This window comes from Capra hircus, chromosome 14 (genome assembly GCF_001704415.2).
Source record: "Capra hircus breed San Clemente chromosome 14, ASM170441v1, whole genome shotgun sequence".
Taxonomy (NCBI): Eukaryota; Metazoa; Chordata; class Mammalia; order Artiodactyla; family Bovidae; genus Capra; species Capra hircus.
The window spans coordinates 22940780-22957723 of record NC_030821.1 but is presented as its reverse complement, the minus strand read 5'-3'; the positions used below and the strand labels follow the sequence as shown (position 1 = coordinate 22957723).

At 35.4% G+C, this 16944-nt stretch overlaps 1 protein-coding gene across 1 annotated transcript in view; it reads right to left on the bottom strand.

Moving 5' to 3' along the window:
* The window catches only part of ZFPM2 (zinc finger protein, FOG family member 2), a 526755-nt gene that overhangs the window by 392794 nt on the left and 117017 nt on the right, over positions 1–16944 (bottom strand). The window contains exon 3 of the mRNA XM_018058339.1: positions 3296–3397. Within this exon, the coding sequence (XP_017913828.1) occupies positions 3296–3397 (102 nt within the window). The remainder of the gene's footprint in view (positions 1–3295; positions 3398–16944) is intronic.

Here is a 16944-nt window from a genome sequence, read left to right as displayed (position 1 = left end):
CTTTGCAAACACACAGACAGTAGCCCACTAGGCTCCTGTCTATGGGATTCTCCAGGCAAGAATACTGGAATGGGCAGCCATGCCCTCCTCCAGGGGTTCTTCCTGACCCAGGGATCGAACCAGCATCCCTTAAGTTTCTTGCACTGGCGAGTTCTTTACTACTAGAGCCACCTGGGAAGCCCCAAAGATTGTTCAGGTTCCACCTTTACGAGTTAGCAGCGGTACAAGCAATTACAAAATGTACCTTTTAGATGAACAACAAATAAGAAAAATTGCACTGGGGAATCTGTATTTGATACAAATAGGACACTTTAGATAGAAGGTGATTCATTATGGAATTAAGCCATCAAGAAAAGTTGTGGAGTTTTCAATCAAACTTTAAAAATAAGGTAAATCCTAATCCATCTTAAATGATGTCAGCTCTGTGCCTCAAATTCTTTAGATTATTTCCTTGTCGTTAGATTCTGTTCTATTTTTTAGAGACAACTGTCCATCTTAGGATGACTTTCAGAACTGGGTGGAGGTCTTCTTAAAGTTAGAAGACCTTGAAATCACACCTAACTCATCACCTCATGTCTTAACTGACAATTTATGGCTAAATTCAAAACTATATGCTTAGCATTACAAAAGCTTACCCTTTTTTTTTGTTGTTTTTTGTTTTTTTTTTTAAACACAAAATTAATTTTTTTTAATTTTATTTTTTTTTTATTTTTTAAATTTTAAAATCTTTAATTCTTGTATCAGATGTACTACTGAACTTTAAAATAATGCCATAAAGAATTTTTAAAGGTTCTGCTTCAAGTGTCAACAATTTCAAAGCCATAATAATGATCATTAGCACTTTATGTGCATGATCTGGTTTGATTCTCACAAAAGCCTTAAGAGACATTAATATCACTTTCTACATTATAACAAACCAGAATAATGGCACAGAGATTAAGCAATTTGCCAAAAATTATTCAGCAAGTGAGCAGCAAATCCAGAATTTGAACCTAAACCTTTAGAATCCAGAGCTCATTTTCTAACATGTATGGAAACCTCGAAAACTTTCTCTCCTTAATACAGTAGTGAAATACCAATAATTTTTCTGAAAAACAAAAATTTGCGTAAAAATACTGATGTAATTAGGCTTCCCCGGAGCACAACAGTAAAAATAATCCACCTGCATTGCAGAAGATGCAGGAGACGATTCAATCTGTGAGCTGGGAAGATCCCCTGGAGGAGGAAACAGCAACCCACTCCAGTATTCTTGCCTGGAAAATCTCATGGACAGAGGAGCCTGGTGGCCTCCAGTCCAAGGGGTTGCAGAGTCAGACATGACTGAACAACTGAGCGTGAGCATGATTGATGTAATCACTATTCATGCAAAAGGAAAAGTCCAGAAACATCCTGTATACTTTCTCCTGATTGGAGGAATGTTATACATTAAAAGATACATGTCCAATAGGGAATCTTTTGTTATGAATCAACTTCACTAATCAGAGGATGTCAAAATAATAAACTCCCCTTTATTTTTCAAAACACCTATAGGGAAAAATGTGTTACTGATTTTACAACATACAAAGGATGGATTTCCTCTAGGTATACCTGCTTGGAGGTGCACATATTTCCTTTAAAGTTTTTTCATATTCAAATGTGCCACAGAAAGAGTATATACATTTTCACTGATATCAGCTGAATAAAACCTGATACATTAAGTACATTAAATAACTCAGATGTGAAAAACTTTATCATGCTTTACCCTTGCTCCCCTCCTTTTTTACCTAACATATGACTTTCTTTCTGGAAAATATTCCTGAAAAAGGTAGCATTGGGTGTTCGGTATGTGATTAATAATTCACTACCCTTCTGAAATTTGCTTACATACTTCCAAGTCACTGGGAACACTGTGGGCCTCAGTCTTGAGCGAGGAGGAAAACCAGCCACCTCCAAGTTTGCCCCTTTGAGAGAATCCAGAATGTACCCTTTGCAGGTAGGCATATCAGAAAGGCCATCTAATCTAAATGTAAAAAGTCTTCTAAGTAGCCGATACATACCCAATTCCATGAATGAACAACCATACAATGTAAAGCTGCCCACCTTTTTAAGTTAAATGTAATCTCCAAGGACAAAAACTTTTTTCCAAAGTTGGTTTCTTATTTTATTTTATTTTAATCAAGGGAATTCTTACCTATATTGAGACAGAAGTATTATGCGATCAGGTGAAAATGCCACATGTCCACATTTTCTTTCAAATGCTTAAAATTTGGTAATATAGTACTTTAAATATAATACATTTTGATCCAAAATCCTGTGTAACACTATGCTATAGTATACAGAATACAAATATTTGCATATGGCATAAATAACATTAGAAATGATATCATAATAATCAGATATACTGTATCTTCATTTTTGTTTGCATTATATTTTCCAGCTGCTGGTCTCAGAAAATTACCACTGGAGTTCCTCTCTTTTTCATGCACAACAGAGAGCAATTTGCAAAGTCATGCAAGGGTGAAAATGTGATTGAAATATAGGGATCTTTCTTAATGAAAAATGTTACTGCTTTGGAAATTATGACTAAAACTATTTCAAAATTCGTCTATATCCTTAAGCCCTATGACGTAATAGTCTCCATTTATAAATATACCATAAACTTCAAATTAGTTGGCACCAAATAAAGTTGGCATAAATGTTTTTTATCCACAGGGTTCTTATAACTGTATATATCTTTGTAAAATGATATTGGTGTTTTAGAGTATTTTACATTAGTTTTTCTTTTTCTTGAAATGATTAAATATCAAGGTCTTTAAAACTGAATTTATTTCTCATTTGTAAAAGTGAAAATGTTACCAAAATCTTGAATCAAAGGGGAGTATCTGTTAATATTTTCTAAACTTCTAAACACATACTGTGACTGAATCTATGACTTACAACATGACTAAACTAAATGAATTTCTTTGCAGCACTGTTATTGTTTGAAGCTTTAAAAGTATGACCAGTTTAAAGATGGATATAGCATAAAGATCTCTGTTCAAAGAAAATGCAAGTAGAATTGACTAAATTCTTATATTAATATAAAAGAAAACAAAGATGAAAACTTCAAGTAGAGGTAACACTGGTTTTTACACTGGTTTACCAAAGATAAAATCTTCTTTAAATGATGTTATTTATTCAGCCTTCTGTGTAACATACACACAAAGTTTTTAAAATCAGAGATGAGAGTATAAGAGTTTTATTATTTAATTCAAATTCAAGGGGGAAAAAAAGTGCATAGTAGCAACAGATGGTTGATTTTACATTTTTGTCCTACCTGGTCCATCCCAGTCGTCTGTCTCAACTGCAGGTTGCCCTGGTTTCTCTGACTGCGTGTCCCCATCTGATTCTGCTGTCTCCTGGACTCCTTCATCATCACCTGGAAAACACCAGCATACAGAGAGAAGGAGACGTGATTAAAGCCCTCTCTTTGACATTCAAATCCTCCTACAGGGATGTCCTTAGCATATGTTTAATTATATAATTGTTACATACATGGTCATTATACTGAACACAGGTCTATGATTAATCATTTTGATAACTATTATGGCTTTATAATAAATAAAATCAACATTAGTCATAAATAAATGAACTGCTATAAATACTAAAAACATTTCCATAAAATTTTTCACTTGGAATTAGTATTAGACAGAAGAAGAAAATGAAAATCCATATGTATTCTTTATACTGCTTTCAATACAGAAAACATAACTTGCTTATTTCCAAATTACATTTTTATAAAGGCAAGATGCAGCAGAGAAGACATATTTGTGTTTGGGTTGAAAGTGAGTTATTTTGAATATTTTCTTTTTCTCCATTATTAAGCTTCCTAAAATGTGTTTGTATTTATTTTAAAAATGGGTATAAAAAGGTCATAATTGAATGATTATCATATAAGATGAGCCAGTCACACAAGTCTTCACAATGTAGAAAGCTATAAACCTATATTTGTTCTTGAATAAGTACAGCTGGTTTGCAAAATCATGCCTTCATTTCACATAAAAAAGAAAAAATGATGTAATACACTTTGAGAAAAAGTATACTTACGGCAAAGAATGAGAAATATACTAACATGACCACATTTTAAAAGCAAAAGGTCTAATTTTGTAAGTGCCTTCATTTTAAATGATAATGCAACAAAGAGAGTTGGACTGTGAAGAAGGCAGAGTGCCGAAGAATTGATGCTTTTGAACTGTGGTGTTGGAGAAGACTCTTGAGAGTCCCTTGGACTGCAAGGAGATCCAACCAGTCCATTCTGAAGGAGATCAGCCCCAGGATTTCTTTGGAAGGAATGACGCTAAAGCTGAAACTCCAGTACTTTGGCCACATGCGAAGAGTTGACTCATTGGAAAAGACTCTGATGCTGGGAGGGATTGGGGGCAGGAGGAGAAAGGGACGACAGAGGATGAGATGGCTGGATGGCATCACTGCCTCGATGGACGTGAGTCTGAGTGAACTCCGGGAGTCGGTGATGGACAGGGAGGCCTGGTGTGCTGCGATTCATGGGGTGGCAAAGAGTCGGACACGACTGAGCGACTGAACTGAACTGAACTGAACTGAACTACTGCTTTAAAGAAAAATAACTGACTTTAATACAGTGCAAACAATAATATTAAACATTCCTATTTATAAGGATAAGAGAAATCAGAAAACAGAATAACAAAAAAATGTGATGTGATGACAAAAATGAAAAGAACATAAATTAAAAATAGGGAAACTAAACCTTGAATCTAATAATGCTAAATTTTTAAAGTCAAATTGCTTGCCCTTTGAAGCATTCAATAACTATTTTTCACACAATTGTTAAATCTCTAATATTAATAGTACTTAAATATTTATATTGTTATAAATTATACATTGAATTTTTAAAATCTTTCACAGTAACCTAGAAAATACAAAATTTTCAGGAAACAATTATTATTACAATGACAGTAGTATGATGTTAATATGAGTTTTAAAGTTTAAACTCCATAAATTTTACATTCACTTCTATACATAGCTTCACAAAAATAAATCATTTTAAAAAGTCAAATAAAAGTAAAGAAATGCAATGCAGAAATCCAGTGACAGCTCTGCTGAACTTAATTTCCCTAATAGAGAAGTGCTGCCTCTGGTGGGTAACAAAGAATCAAACACATGCCCATACCACCAAACTCCATGCCTGGAATTAAAGGCTCTTTGAAAAGTGAGTTATCTCTTCTTTTCTGGATTATCAAAATGAAATCCTCTCCAGAAAATGTTTATTGAGCATCTACCAGGTTTAAGGAACTATGGTAGGCATAGTAGGATATATACAGAAAAATACCTTTTTGAAAGGAGTATAAAACTCATTATAGAGAGCAAGTTCATAAATAGAGTGCAAGGGCTCAGTAGTAAGGTAACAGTTTGAATCTGCTGTGCTCCTTTTTTTTGTGTAGCTCACATGAAACACAGATGCACCAACCAATTGGGAGATCAGGGTTAGAGACTAGCTCTCACTTCTCAGACACAAAGAGGACTGGTTCTCAGCCTCTACACATGAGGAGGCTCCATGGCCTTTTAGTATATTGGAAGAACTTAAGAAACCCAAAAACTTTGTTACCAACTAAGTCAATGTTACTTAAAACAAAATCCTGTACCACCAAATCTTCTGGAGTGCCACCAGGGATGTCTGACCCAATTTAGGGAAAGCTGAGCACTGAAGAATTGATGCTTTTGAACTGTGGTGTTGGAGAAGATTCTTTAGAGTCCCTTGGACTTCAAGGAGATCAAACTAGTCAGTCATAAAGGAAATCAGTCCTGAATATTCACTGGAAGGGCTGATACTGAAGTTGAAGCTCCAATAATACTTTGGCCACCTGATGCAAAGAACTGACTCATTCAAAAAGATCCTGATTCCAGGAAAGACTGAAGGCAGGAGTAGAAGGGGACAACAGAGGATGAGATGGTAGGATGGCATCACCAACTCGATGGACATGAGTTTGAGCAAGCTCTCAGAGTTGGTGATGGACAAGGAAGTCTGGCTTCTGCAATCCATGGGGTCATAAAGAATCGGACACAACTTAGCAACTGAACTGAACTGATACTGACTTTACCAAAGCTCTATTTTTCATGGGGACTATAATTCACACTAGAATCTACCACCTAGGTGAGTGACCTTTTCCTTGCTTTTCCACAGACTGAATGTAAGTTTAACTCCAGTCACGGGTGCAGAGGAGTCTACAAAGGAAAATGCACCCCCTCCACCAACAGTGAAGACTAGAGCATCAACCTATATATTTTAAACAACATCCATGCCTTCTAAGCACTTTTCTCATACCTTGTGATCTTGAAACAGAGATGTGAGCATCACAGGGGACTCTGGAGAACATGTAGCCCAAATAAGACAAGCTCACCCATCAGGAAGTTGATGTACAGATAGGGTGACTTATCTACAGTCTTAGAGCTACAACATTTATTTCCACCTGGGGAATCTCCCCTAAGCCTTCTCATGCTTCATCAATAAGTGTTTCCCAGCCATCTCCTTCCCCTAACAAGCATAACAGTAGGGCTATGGGGGAGCACAGAGAGGCATCATGAAGACCACCCAAATCAGCAGTTTGTAAAAGGTTAGGGGCTAAATTTGAGTCTCCTATCAGCTTGGTATTCTTTCGAAAACATCCTTTCTTGTCTCCCTACGCCCTCCCCATCCCACTAGTTGAAGAAAGAACACATACACCTTAAAATAGTTGAATTTTAGTCATAGAAAGATGGATAAAAAACTAAGCATGAGACTACACTGTTAAAAATCACACATCCAAGGACCCAGAGAACACAGAGTAAAATTTTCATCAGAACTACTTGGGTAGGTATTATATTCAGTTATTATTTATATCATTCTGCATACACAGAGAGAAGTAAATCTTCCTGACTTTTACTACTACATTTTAATTGTTGAAAACACTGCTATGCAAAATTCAATCAGTAATTAATATTGACAAGGCATATATTTGAAGATGCAATGAAATATATGAAAAACAAAAAGAAGCTTTCTCTTAAGAACCATATAATCTAATTAAGGAGACACCCCACATGCATAAGAGAGGTTGCCACTGACAAAAATAACCAGGGTAGTCCATGAATAATTCCAAATGAGATCACATAAGATATAGAAACTCAGAGACCAAAAGCATGAAATGACATTGACCATGGAGAACCTTCTAATTAATTTTGAGGTTCTACCTTCCTGTTGAAGACGGAGAAGCACTGGGGAACTGAAATGATCATGTAACACAAATACAGTAATGAACACATATTTATTTTCTATGAACACACTTTGTCAGACCTGTGGTCCTTGAGTTTTCCCTCACTTAATCTGTAATAACAATCTAACTCACATCCCAGATATCCCTTCACTAAATTTTTTGTGAGACTGGAATTAAGTCTACTCTAAAATACTTTATTTGGCAAATTACATATTTGGAAGGAAAAGTATTCAGAAACACAGTGAGAAACAAGTATGTGTGGAAGAATATATTGAAGAGTTATCACAACACTTAGAAGTTAAAAGAATTGACTTAGATCTATGTAACTATCTATTATGTCTATCTTTATTAGACAGAAGTGATATAAAACATTCTTAGTTAACTGATTAAAAGACTACTTTTGAGTCTCTGAGCACTAAGGATACAAAACAAAGATGGTTCCTTCTCTCATACCACCCGTAGATTAGGACAGAGACAAATGAACAGACCGCAATCTCATGCAATTAATGATTTCATGCAAGCAGTCCATGGTGACAGAAGCACAGAGGCATGACATTTAATGAAAACTTGGTGTCGTGGAAGCTTCCCAGAAAAAGGAACCAATAAAATATCTGAAATTTGGAGGCATAATCTTAAATGAGTCTGAACTCTGTAGGTTTCACGTCCAGGGGTTCCATGTTTAAAAACTATTTTTTTTTCCAGATTAAAAATGAGAACCACTTCCCCAAAGAAAAAGATTATTAGAGAAGGAAATGGCAACCCACTCCAGTGTTCTTGCCTGGAGAATCCCAGGGACCGGCAGAGCCTGGTGGGCTGCCATCTATGGGGTCGCACAGAGTTGGACACAACTTAAGCAACTTAGAAGCAGCAGCAGCAGCAGCAGCTAAGTTAATGTGCAGGAAAAATGGCAGCTTGAAGGTGGTGAAACTAAAGACATTTCAGTGATGCAAAAATAGGATCCAGACAGAGTTTTAAGATGCTAACAAGAGACAATTCAAGAAATATTCCTACTGTTTGATGGTTGACTGAATGAAGTCCTTTCCCTCATTCAGTATGGGCCAAATTTACTCATGATCATTTTCATCAGTAACTACTAGGAAAAGAAGGTGGCAGGATGACTGCAAATCTCAGCAGACATTTGATACACATAGAACTTTAGTAAATCACTCAAAATGAAAATATTATCATTCAACTATTAAGGGCTTGATTGAACTAGTAATTTCATATAACAAAATACTTTCATTAAATAGCACTTAACTGCCAAATCAAAACTGTAGAGCTTAGATTTCAACTTGGGCCAACATCTGCAGCAATACTCAGTATTGATAATCCTGATTCATGGAACAATTTGATCTAATTTGTTTCATTATGCAGCACGTATAATTAGAAAATGACTGAAAATAAATACTGCAGAGTATTCAGTAAAGAAGCACTTGAAAATAGCTGATAGTACACAATTCTAAAGAAATTACATTTTACAATTATTTTAAACCATTTATGAAACTGATTAAATGTACAATATGCATCACATTAATAAAAATAAATCCTGAGTGAGAAGAATAAAAGTCATTGACTAATTACTTGTGTTTTCTTAAAGAACCCCAAAATGGAAAAATGACCAAAAGCATAAGAGTATCATATGAAATGATATATTAATATTTAGATATAGAAAAAAATAGGTCAGAATTAAATTTATATTTACCTCAATGTCTGCTATGTGCCAAATACTGAAATCATAAATATGAATAAAGAAGAGATAATGTCACAAAGTTCAGATTCAGTATGGAACTTAAACATGGCTACTATTTCTTAGGCACCATACAGAACTAGTTAAATGAACATCATATCACATCAACAACTCTGCCATGTATTATTATCCCTATATTTCAGAAGACTAAACCAATAGGCAGATATGTGAGAAGATGCCCAAGCACACTGCTGTTAAGTAGCAGAGCCAAGAATTGATTCCAAGTCAGTCCAATTCCAAAGACCACACTCCAAATCCATTAGTATATTATAGTTGAATTGAGGTCCAGCAACAAAGACAGCAAGATGTGATAAGATAGCTGCTTTCTCCTCCTCATATATAAGCCTTGTTTCTTCATTTTTATTTTAGGTGTACTATTTACTTAGAACTTGCTAAAATCAAATTATACAGAAATGCTTAATCAATAACCATTGCTCACTGCGCAGTTAGAAAATTAGATTTTGGCTTTATACTTTTTAGCATAACCTATTGCAATATCATTACATTTACTAATTAATTGCTTTCAGCACTATTTAATAACTAAGATATGTCACATTTTTCAACTTTTAAACCCTTCATCATTTAAGTTTATTTCAGGAAACCAGCTCTCATTTTTATGGTAATGTTTTCACCTAATTCATTTTTAATCTTTTTACTAATGAAAAATGAAATGATTAAAAAATAATTTAATCGAATATGAAATCTCTAAATTACTTTAAGAAACAGTACTTTCCCCTCACAATAGAGACTTGCTTCTTTCCTATCAATATTTATTCTCATGGAAAATTTATAAATAGAACTTTATTTTGATATTAACCCAATTTCAGCCTCTTCTTGATTTGAATGGGAATGACTTCATTGACCATCTTTTTTTTTTTAACTTTTATCCAATTTTGATTCTTATATGTTTGAAAGCAGCACTCTAGAACAGCTTATGAAAAAATGGCATGAATAATTAATAGCTAAGATAATGACAAATTTGTTCAGATACTGCTTCAAAAGCTTTGTTGGTAGGAAGAGGAAAGGGAGAGAAAAGGATGCTAGGACGAGTATTATAGAAAGAGCTAGAAATCCATTTGATATCCATTCATTTACTTGCTAAATTCTTTATTCACGTGCTTTTAAATAGAAATTTCAGTATATTTTTAGCAAAGCACAAACACATTTAATGGGATAACCACTATATACATCCAGAGACCAATTCATAAATGATGAAATGGAATAAATGTCAAATGGTAACAAAATCTACAATATTTCTGAAATTATGGCTATGCAGTTAATGGTTTTCCATTGCAAGATTAAACTCTTTTGTTGCTCTTTTATAAGATATCATACATATTTTGTGGGCCCTTCCATTTTTCTTAGTTTAGTTTTCAGAATCAATGAAAGCCCTATAGGAGGAAATTGAAGGCATTATTGAGCACTATAAAACATCACAAATGACTCAGGGAAATGCACTAGAATATAGTCTTTGGAACATATGAAACAGTGTCTTTTGATTCCATATTAGGTATTGTTGGCAAGGTGGTAAAAGCAGTGGCTTTATTTGCAAGGCAAAAATCATTTCAAAACACAAATAAATATCTTTTCACTGAAAGTTAGACATTCCTGTAGAAATTAAAGACTTGCCACGTTCTGAGGCAGTCACTTTTTCCACACAAAATAGCAGCAGTGTTTGAAAGCAGTCATGCAGGCAAACAGCCTTTCTCAATCCTGCTCTTTTAATCCATGTAGTTCCTATCAATATTAACCTCTTATAGAAATTCTTGTACAATGAAACTATTGAACTTTCTTGACTAGGAGTGTTACTGTAGCTGTTAGCCATCCCTATAATGTATTTTGCAATCAGCTAAATCATCAAAGTATTTTTTAACAATGAACAGTTCAGAAATGACAGATCTACTTTCTTGTTCACAACTGCTTATCAGAGAATAGATATCACATATGTTTTCCAGGTGCTTCCTATAGTTAGGATACCTTCACAGAAGCCGCTCGTGAAAGATAAGGTCATAAAAGAGATGAAAAATGTGTGAGCTTCATACACTTATGGTTTTATCATCAGACAAGATAGCTTTGGTTAAAGGACTGTAACAGTCAAAAACAGAAAACTGCGGCTTGTATTGAAGGGCGAGGACATTTAAGTTTAAGATTCAGTTTGTGTTTGCTTTGCCTAATAGCCTCCACAATGTTGTTTGGCTTAAAACAATTGTTTGGTTATAGATTATCCAAACAGAGGTGTCATGTTAAATTAACTCTACATTGCCAAATTACAGACACTGTTACATCTCCAGAGACAAAAAATAAAAACATTCAATTGTTACCCTTTTCTTGCTAATGTCTAAAAATAAAATCTAAATATGTCCATGGTGTGAATAGAGTACTCCCATTATTCTGTGGATCCCTATAATGATGCCTGTCTCAAGTCCCCCTTGACTTACAATAAATATATAAGAAAATGTAGGATTTTGCTGTGTTCTGGATAGTTATATTCAGTGCACAAACATTTTTAAATGCATGCGATTTCCCTGTAACTTTCCTTTCCTTTTTCATACCCCAGAATATGAACCAAACAGATCAAAAACCAGAATCCACATTTATTTGATTATAAATTTTTAGACTCCAGATCAGGAAACAATCCTTAAATGTTTGATAACAATGGTCCAGGGCTAATTCTGTTATTCTGAAAAGAAACTGTCTCTACAGTCAACAGATGACCACTGTAATATCTGTGGCATTTTATTATAGCTAGTAAGGGAAAATTATTGAAAATACTAATGTTTATGGTAACTGTATCAAATAAAAGTCACATTGAAATTATTGATAACTTAGGAAGAAAGAACAGTGGTTTATAAATTCTTTCTACATCCTGAATATTTATTCCTGACATCAGTATCAGCCTCTATGGGAAAAGTTTAAGTTTACTTAAGATTTGGAACATAAGGGAAATTTCCACATGAGATAAAATAAGGCAAATATTCAGCACTATATCATTCAAGAAAGTTCACTCCTCGTTATTTCTCACAAGAACATTTACAAGCAAGTAGAGGAGGCATCTTACTTTAAAAGACATTTCTGAAATACATAGTTCAAAGTTTATGTTTAAATAAGTTTTATTTTCTCTTCCCCTGCTTCGCCTCAAACCAAACCAATCAAAGGAACAAACAACAACAACAAGAAAAAAACCCTCACTGCAACTGAAAGGAAAAGCCACTGCAACTACTATGTTCCATTCAGAGGAGGATTCTACAAAATTAAGCCATTTCTTGTTCCAAAGAGGAGACAAAGTAAGGCCTGATGGTCTGTAAATGATAATACTCTGAACTGTAATTGACCTATTCAGGGATCTGTTGTTCACCCATCAAGAAACCATTAACTTTCAGTTTTCTGGCCTCAGTCTTCAAGCTTCAAACCCAGCATTCCCTTTAGGAAATTATCATCATCACCAACATCAACATCATCACCATCACCATTATCACGGTCACCGTCATCACCGTCATCATCACCAAATCACCAATATCACCATCATCATCACCAACATCACCATCATCACCAACATCACCAATATCACCATCACTATCATCACCATCATCATCACCAACATCACCATCATCACCAACATCACCAATATCACCATCACTATCATCACCATCATCATCACCAACATCACCATCACCAACACCACCAATATCACCAATATCACCATCACCATCATCACCACCAACATCACCATCATCACCATCATCACCATCATCACCAACATCACCATCATCATCACCAACATCACCATCACCATCATCACCATCACCAACATCAACATCATCACCATCATCATCATTGTCAACAACGAAAAGTAAAACCAAAGCTCACAATCTCTGAAACTGTCTCCCTAACAAGTAAACCTAGTCTACACAGAAAGATCAAACCAATTTGAGAAAGTTATGATCTTTGAATACCATTTTCCATACAATCTAATTGTTTATTCTTTCTTGTTTAACAATTCACCCCCAGAGAGGCTTCTCCTTTCTCATAATCCATGTAGGAATATGAGTCATAAGCAATCACTCATTACCACAGTGTTCCATCACCACAATATAATTTACTCGTTATAATTAAGGCTTTACTCACGCCACACATCCAAAAAGCCAAGACCAATGGAGAATGCATACTGTGGGACAGCAGCTAACAAAAACTTTGGTCCCTATCTGAATGCCCTTTATCCAACAGTAGTTCAAATACCCTAATGATGATAAATGACTCTCAGAGCTCACAAATAGGGGATAACATTTATTTCTTCTGATAAACCCTGTTTTTTTCTACTGCATGACCACTGAAACTATATATATTTTACTTTTTCATTTTCTCTCTCTACCATGTTTGTGGGAAGCTCAGATTTGCCTGTAATGCTCCATTTTCAAAGTATTTATCTCCCTGTCCTATGCTTCCTCTCATTATTTCCTGTCCTTCACCCTATGATCATTGTTCTTCCTGATCTCTCTGGCCCATACATCTCTCATCTGTGTCAAGTCCCACTGTGGTTCCACCACAATCTGCAAGCTCACTAGTCTTTTGCCATGCTGCCCCTCTGCTTGGAACCCTATTACTTGTTTTACATAATTAATTCAGCATTAGAAAGCAACTAAAGTGTCACATTCTTAAGAATATTTTAACCTTCCTCACTCTTTCAAACCACCGTGTACCACTTTTGTGATTATTTTATTAATGTCTGCCTCCTCACTAGAATGTAAATTCCAAAATAGCCAAGACCTTCCCTGCATTTACTCACATAGTAATCACAGCATGGCCCAAAATGTCTAGTATAGCAAGTGTTCAATAAATATTTACTGGATTGGAAAAAAAATGCATGTGGTAAGAAATAACTGCCACAATGCTTTGAGTTATTCATTATCCCAATAATCAAGCAAAGATAAAAACAATGGCCTTTGAAGCTGAAAATGCTCCACAGTAACAGAACTTACAGGTGGGCGAGCGGTCACCTGATAATGAGTAACACGTTCCCACCCTCTCTTTTCATGAGGTGGACCACTCCTTAAGTTAAAAATAAATTCCCGACAATGGATTATAAGTGGAAGAGTCCTGGGAAACTTTCAGGAACCTATTCTTACAGCTGAATGTAATCCTAATGAAGTTTCCATATCTGGGGAGGTGGGCAAGTATTCTAGGTTACAATCAGCCTTCTCCAAACTCAAATCCATAATCAGCTTCCACAACTAGGGATAGTCCCAGTGTGTGATCAAGTGAAGTCAAAGTCTCTCAGTCGTGTCCAACTCTTTGCCACCCCATGGACTGTAGCCTGCCACACTCCTCTGCCCATGGAATTCTCCAGGCCGGAATACTGGAGTGGGTAGCTGTTCTCTTCTCTAGGGGATCTTTCCAACCCAGGGATTGAACCCAGGTCTCCTGAAGTGCAGGCAGACTCTTAACTGTCTGAGCCGCCTGGGAAGCCGTGTTATCAAGCGATACATTCAAACTCCTTTCACCACAAGGTCTTCCCACAGCATCTCCTCCCTCAGGGCCAGCAAGAGGTCCTTAGCTGCTGATAACACAAGAAAAACAGAAATAACATCCAGAGCACTGCCTAGATTTTCAGAAACATGGAAAAATGTTTTAATACAGTTTCCATGAGTATTTATACTCTCTTTATGCTCAGGGCAACCTATCCTAGAATAATAGCAGATTTGAAATTCAGATATCTACCATAAATGCCAAGAAATTTTAGGAATCTTGTTCAAGGTTTTTCAAAAATTAGCAAGTTGAAAGCAAACAACATTCTTGATCATTGCTGTCTCCTATGAGATCACTCATATTTACTGAAGGTACTAACAGAGGTTGATGCAGGCCTTGTGGGGCCTGAAGCTTATTCAATTGGAGAGGCCTCTCCTTAAAAGAAGAATGTAAAGTTGTAATTACAACATTAGGTGTAGGGCTTTGGAAGGAAATGAGGAATTCTGAAGCTATGTTATACCACATCAAACTAACTAAACAATTGATAAATAAATTTAAAAGGTGAATGAGTAGATTTAATATTTTGGCAATAAATATGAAGGTATGCATTTTATGTAAACTGTCAAAATCCATTCCTTTTACTAATGATCTGATTTGGGGGGGCACCTTAAAAAGTTCCCCAACATAAACTGTCAGTATTATAGAGAAAACATCACTTTTTCATAAAAATTGGGTTTCCCTTAGGATATTAGCCTGTTTTCTTATTGTCAGTAACACTATATTTTTACAGAACTATTTCTTGTTGAGCTACTATATTTTGGTATTCTCTTTCACTGTCAGTCACTAGGTCAAGATACAGGTGCACAGAACACAGGCTTAAATGAGGCAGATCCTTGCTGGTGAATCAGTTTCCATATTGCAAAGATGTGCAATGTCATAGGAAGCTTAAGAATGACTATGATGCTTTCTTAATCAGCCCAAACTTAACATTTCCTCCACTCTTTATATATATATTCCCTTTTCTCACTTGTAAATATGTTTTCCTTCCTTTACTAGATGAGTTCATCTTTAAGAAATAAAAACATTCTTTCATATACTTCCCCTTCTGCCTCTGTATGTGTGTGGTCACTTACAGGCACTTACACATACCACTTCCATAACCAGAAACAGGTGACATAGATTTCAGTATTAGTTAACTAGCCTGGAACATAAAAAGAATTGGGAAAAAAAAAAAAAGAAAGAAAAGAAAAGATTATCTAAGACCCAAACTACAGAGTCTTGTGCTAATTCTACAGCAAGAACAAAGGCTGCATCAAATCCCATTGTTAAACAGGTAGCCAAGAAGTGAAGTGTTTTATACATCTATACTATAGATTTCTACCTAGATAAATCTCTATCTTTAAAAATAATCCTTAAAGAGACCTTCCCTTCTCACTGTCAGAAAAATATAATCACAGCCTACTGTCTGTGCAATTCCACTTTCCATCTCTGCTATGCGCGTTTAAGACTTGGTAAGATACAGCTACTGTCAAGTTTCAGAACAGTTTCTTGTCTAATCTTTCTACTTCTCCAGATCTTTGATACAGAACCTGTTAGAATGTATCGCTTATTTTTCCAGTTCCTATGTTTATCTCACTTCCACTCTTACCATCTGCTGCACTGTATTTCCTTCAGAAAAGTGAAAAGTTTTCACAGTGGCCCGAGCTTTCCCTGCAAACAATGCTCTCTTCTCCTCTTCCTTCCTTCCTCTCTCCGCTTTTTATTTGGCCTTATTTTATGTTAAGGTCAAACTGTTTTAAAGAGTTCACTTTGCAAAGATTTTTACAGGGCTGAAATTCCTATTCAAATAGTTTTGATGGATTTGTAAACATTATTGCTATTTATTACTGACTTCTGCCCAAGCACACACATTTTGGTTTGTGCCCAGTCTTTTGAATTACCTGAAAACAACTTCACAAGAAACAAACAATGAGAAATTGTGGCTTATTTCATGCCACCAAATCAGAGTAACAATCATCCAGTTAATATAATGAGTCTAAAGAGCTTTCAATATAGCCCTCTCATTTTACTGAAATGCCAACTCTACTTACTGCAAATTGGTTTATATGGACAGAGTCTTTAAGGGAGGACCAAAAGAATAGAAATCTTTGAAGCCTTCCCCTGAAGTATTTATTTACCCTTTTTAAGTTTCTTGTATTTACATATGCCCTTATATTGACTGACACATCACGTCTAATAAGTGTTAAAAATACCTCGAAAAAGTGAGTTTAACGCTTCACATGTCCAGGCTTCGTCTGATGTGCTCATCTCCTTCTATAAGCATTATATAATGATGGACATCAGAAACAAAATTAGCTCTCTATCTTTATAACTACCATAACCTAGGTTTGAATCTGGTACTAACCTTTGGTAATTTTGTGACTTTGGCCAAGTTACTGAAGCTTTGGAAGTTGCAGGTGAAAACAACATCCACCCTGCAGGACAGTAAGTTGA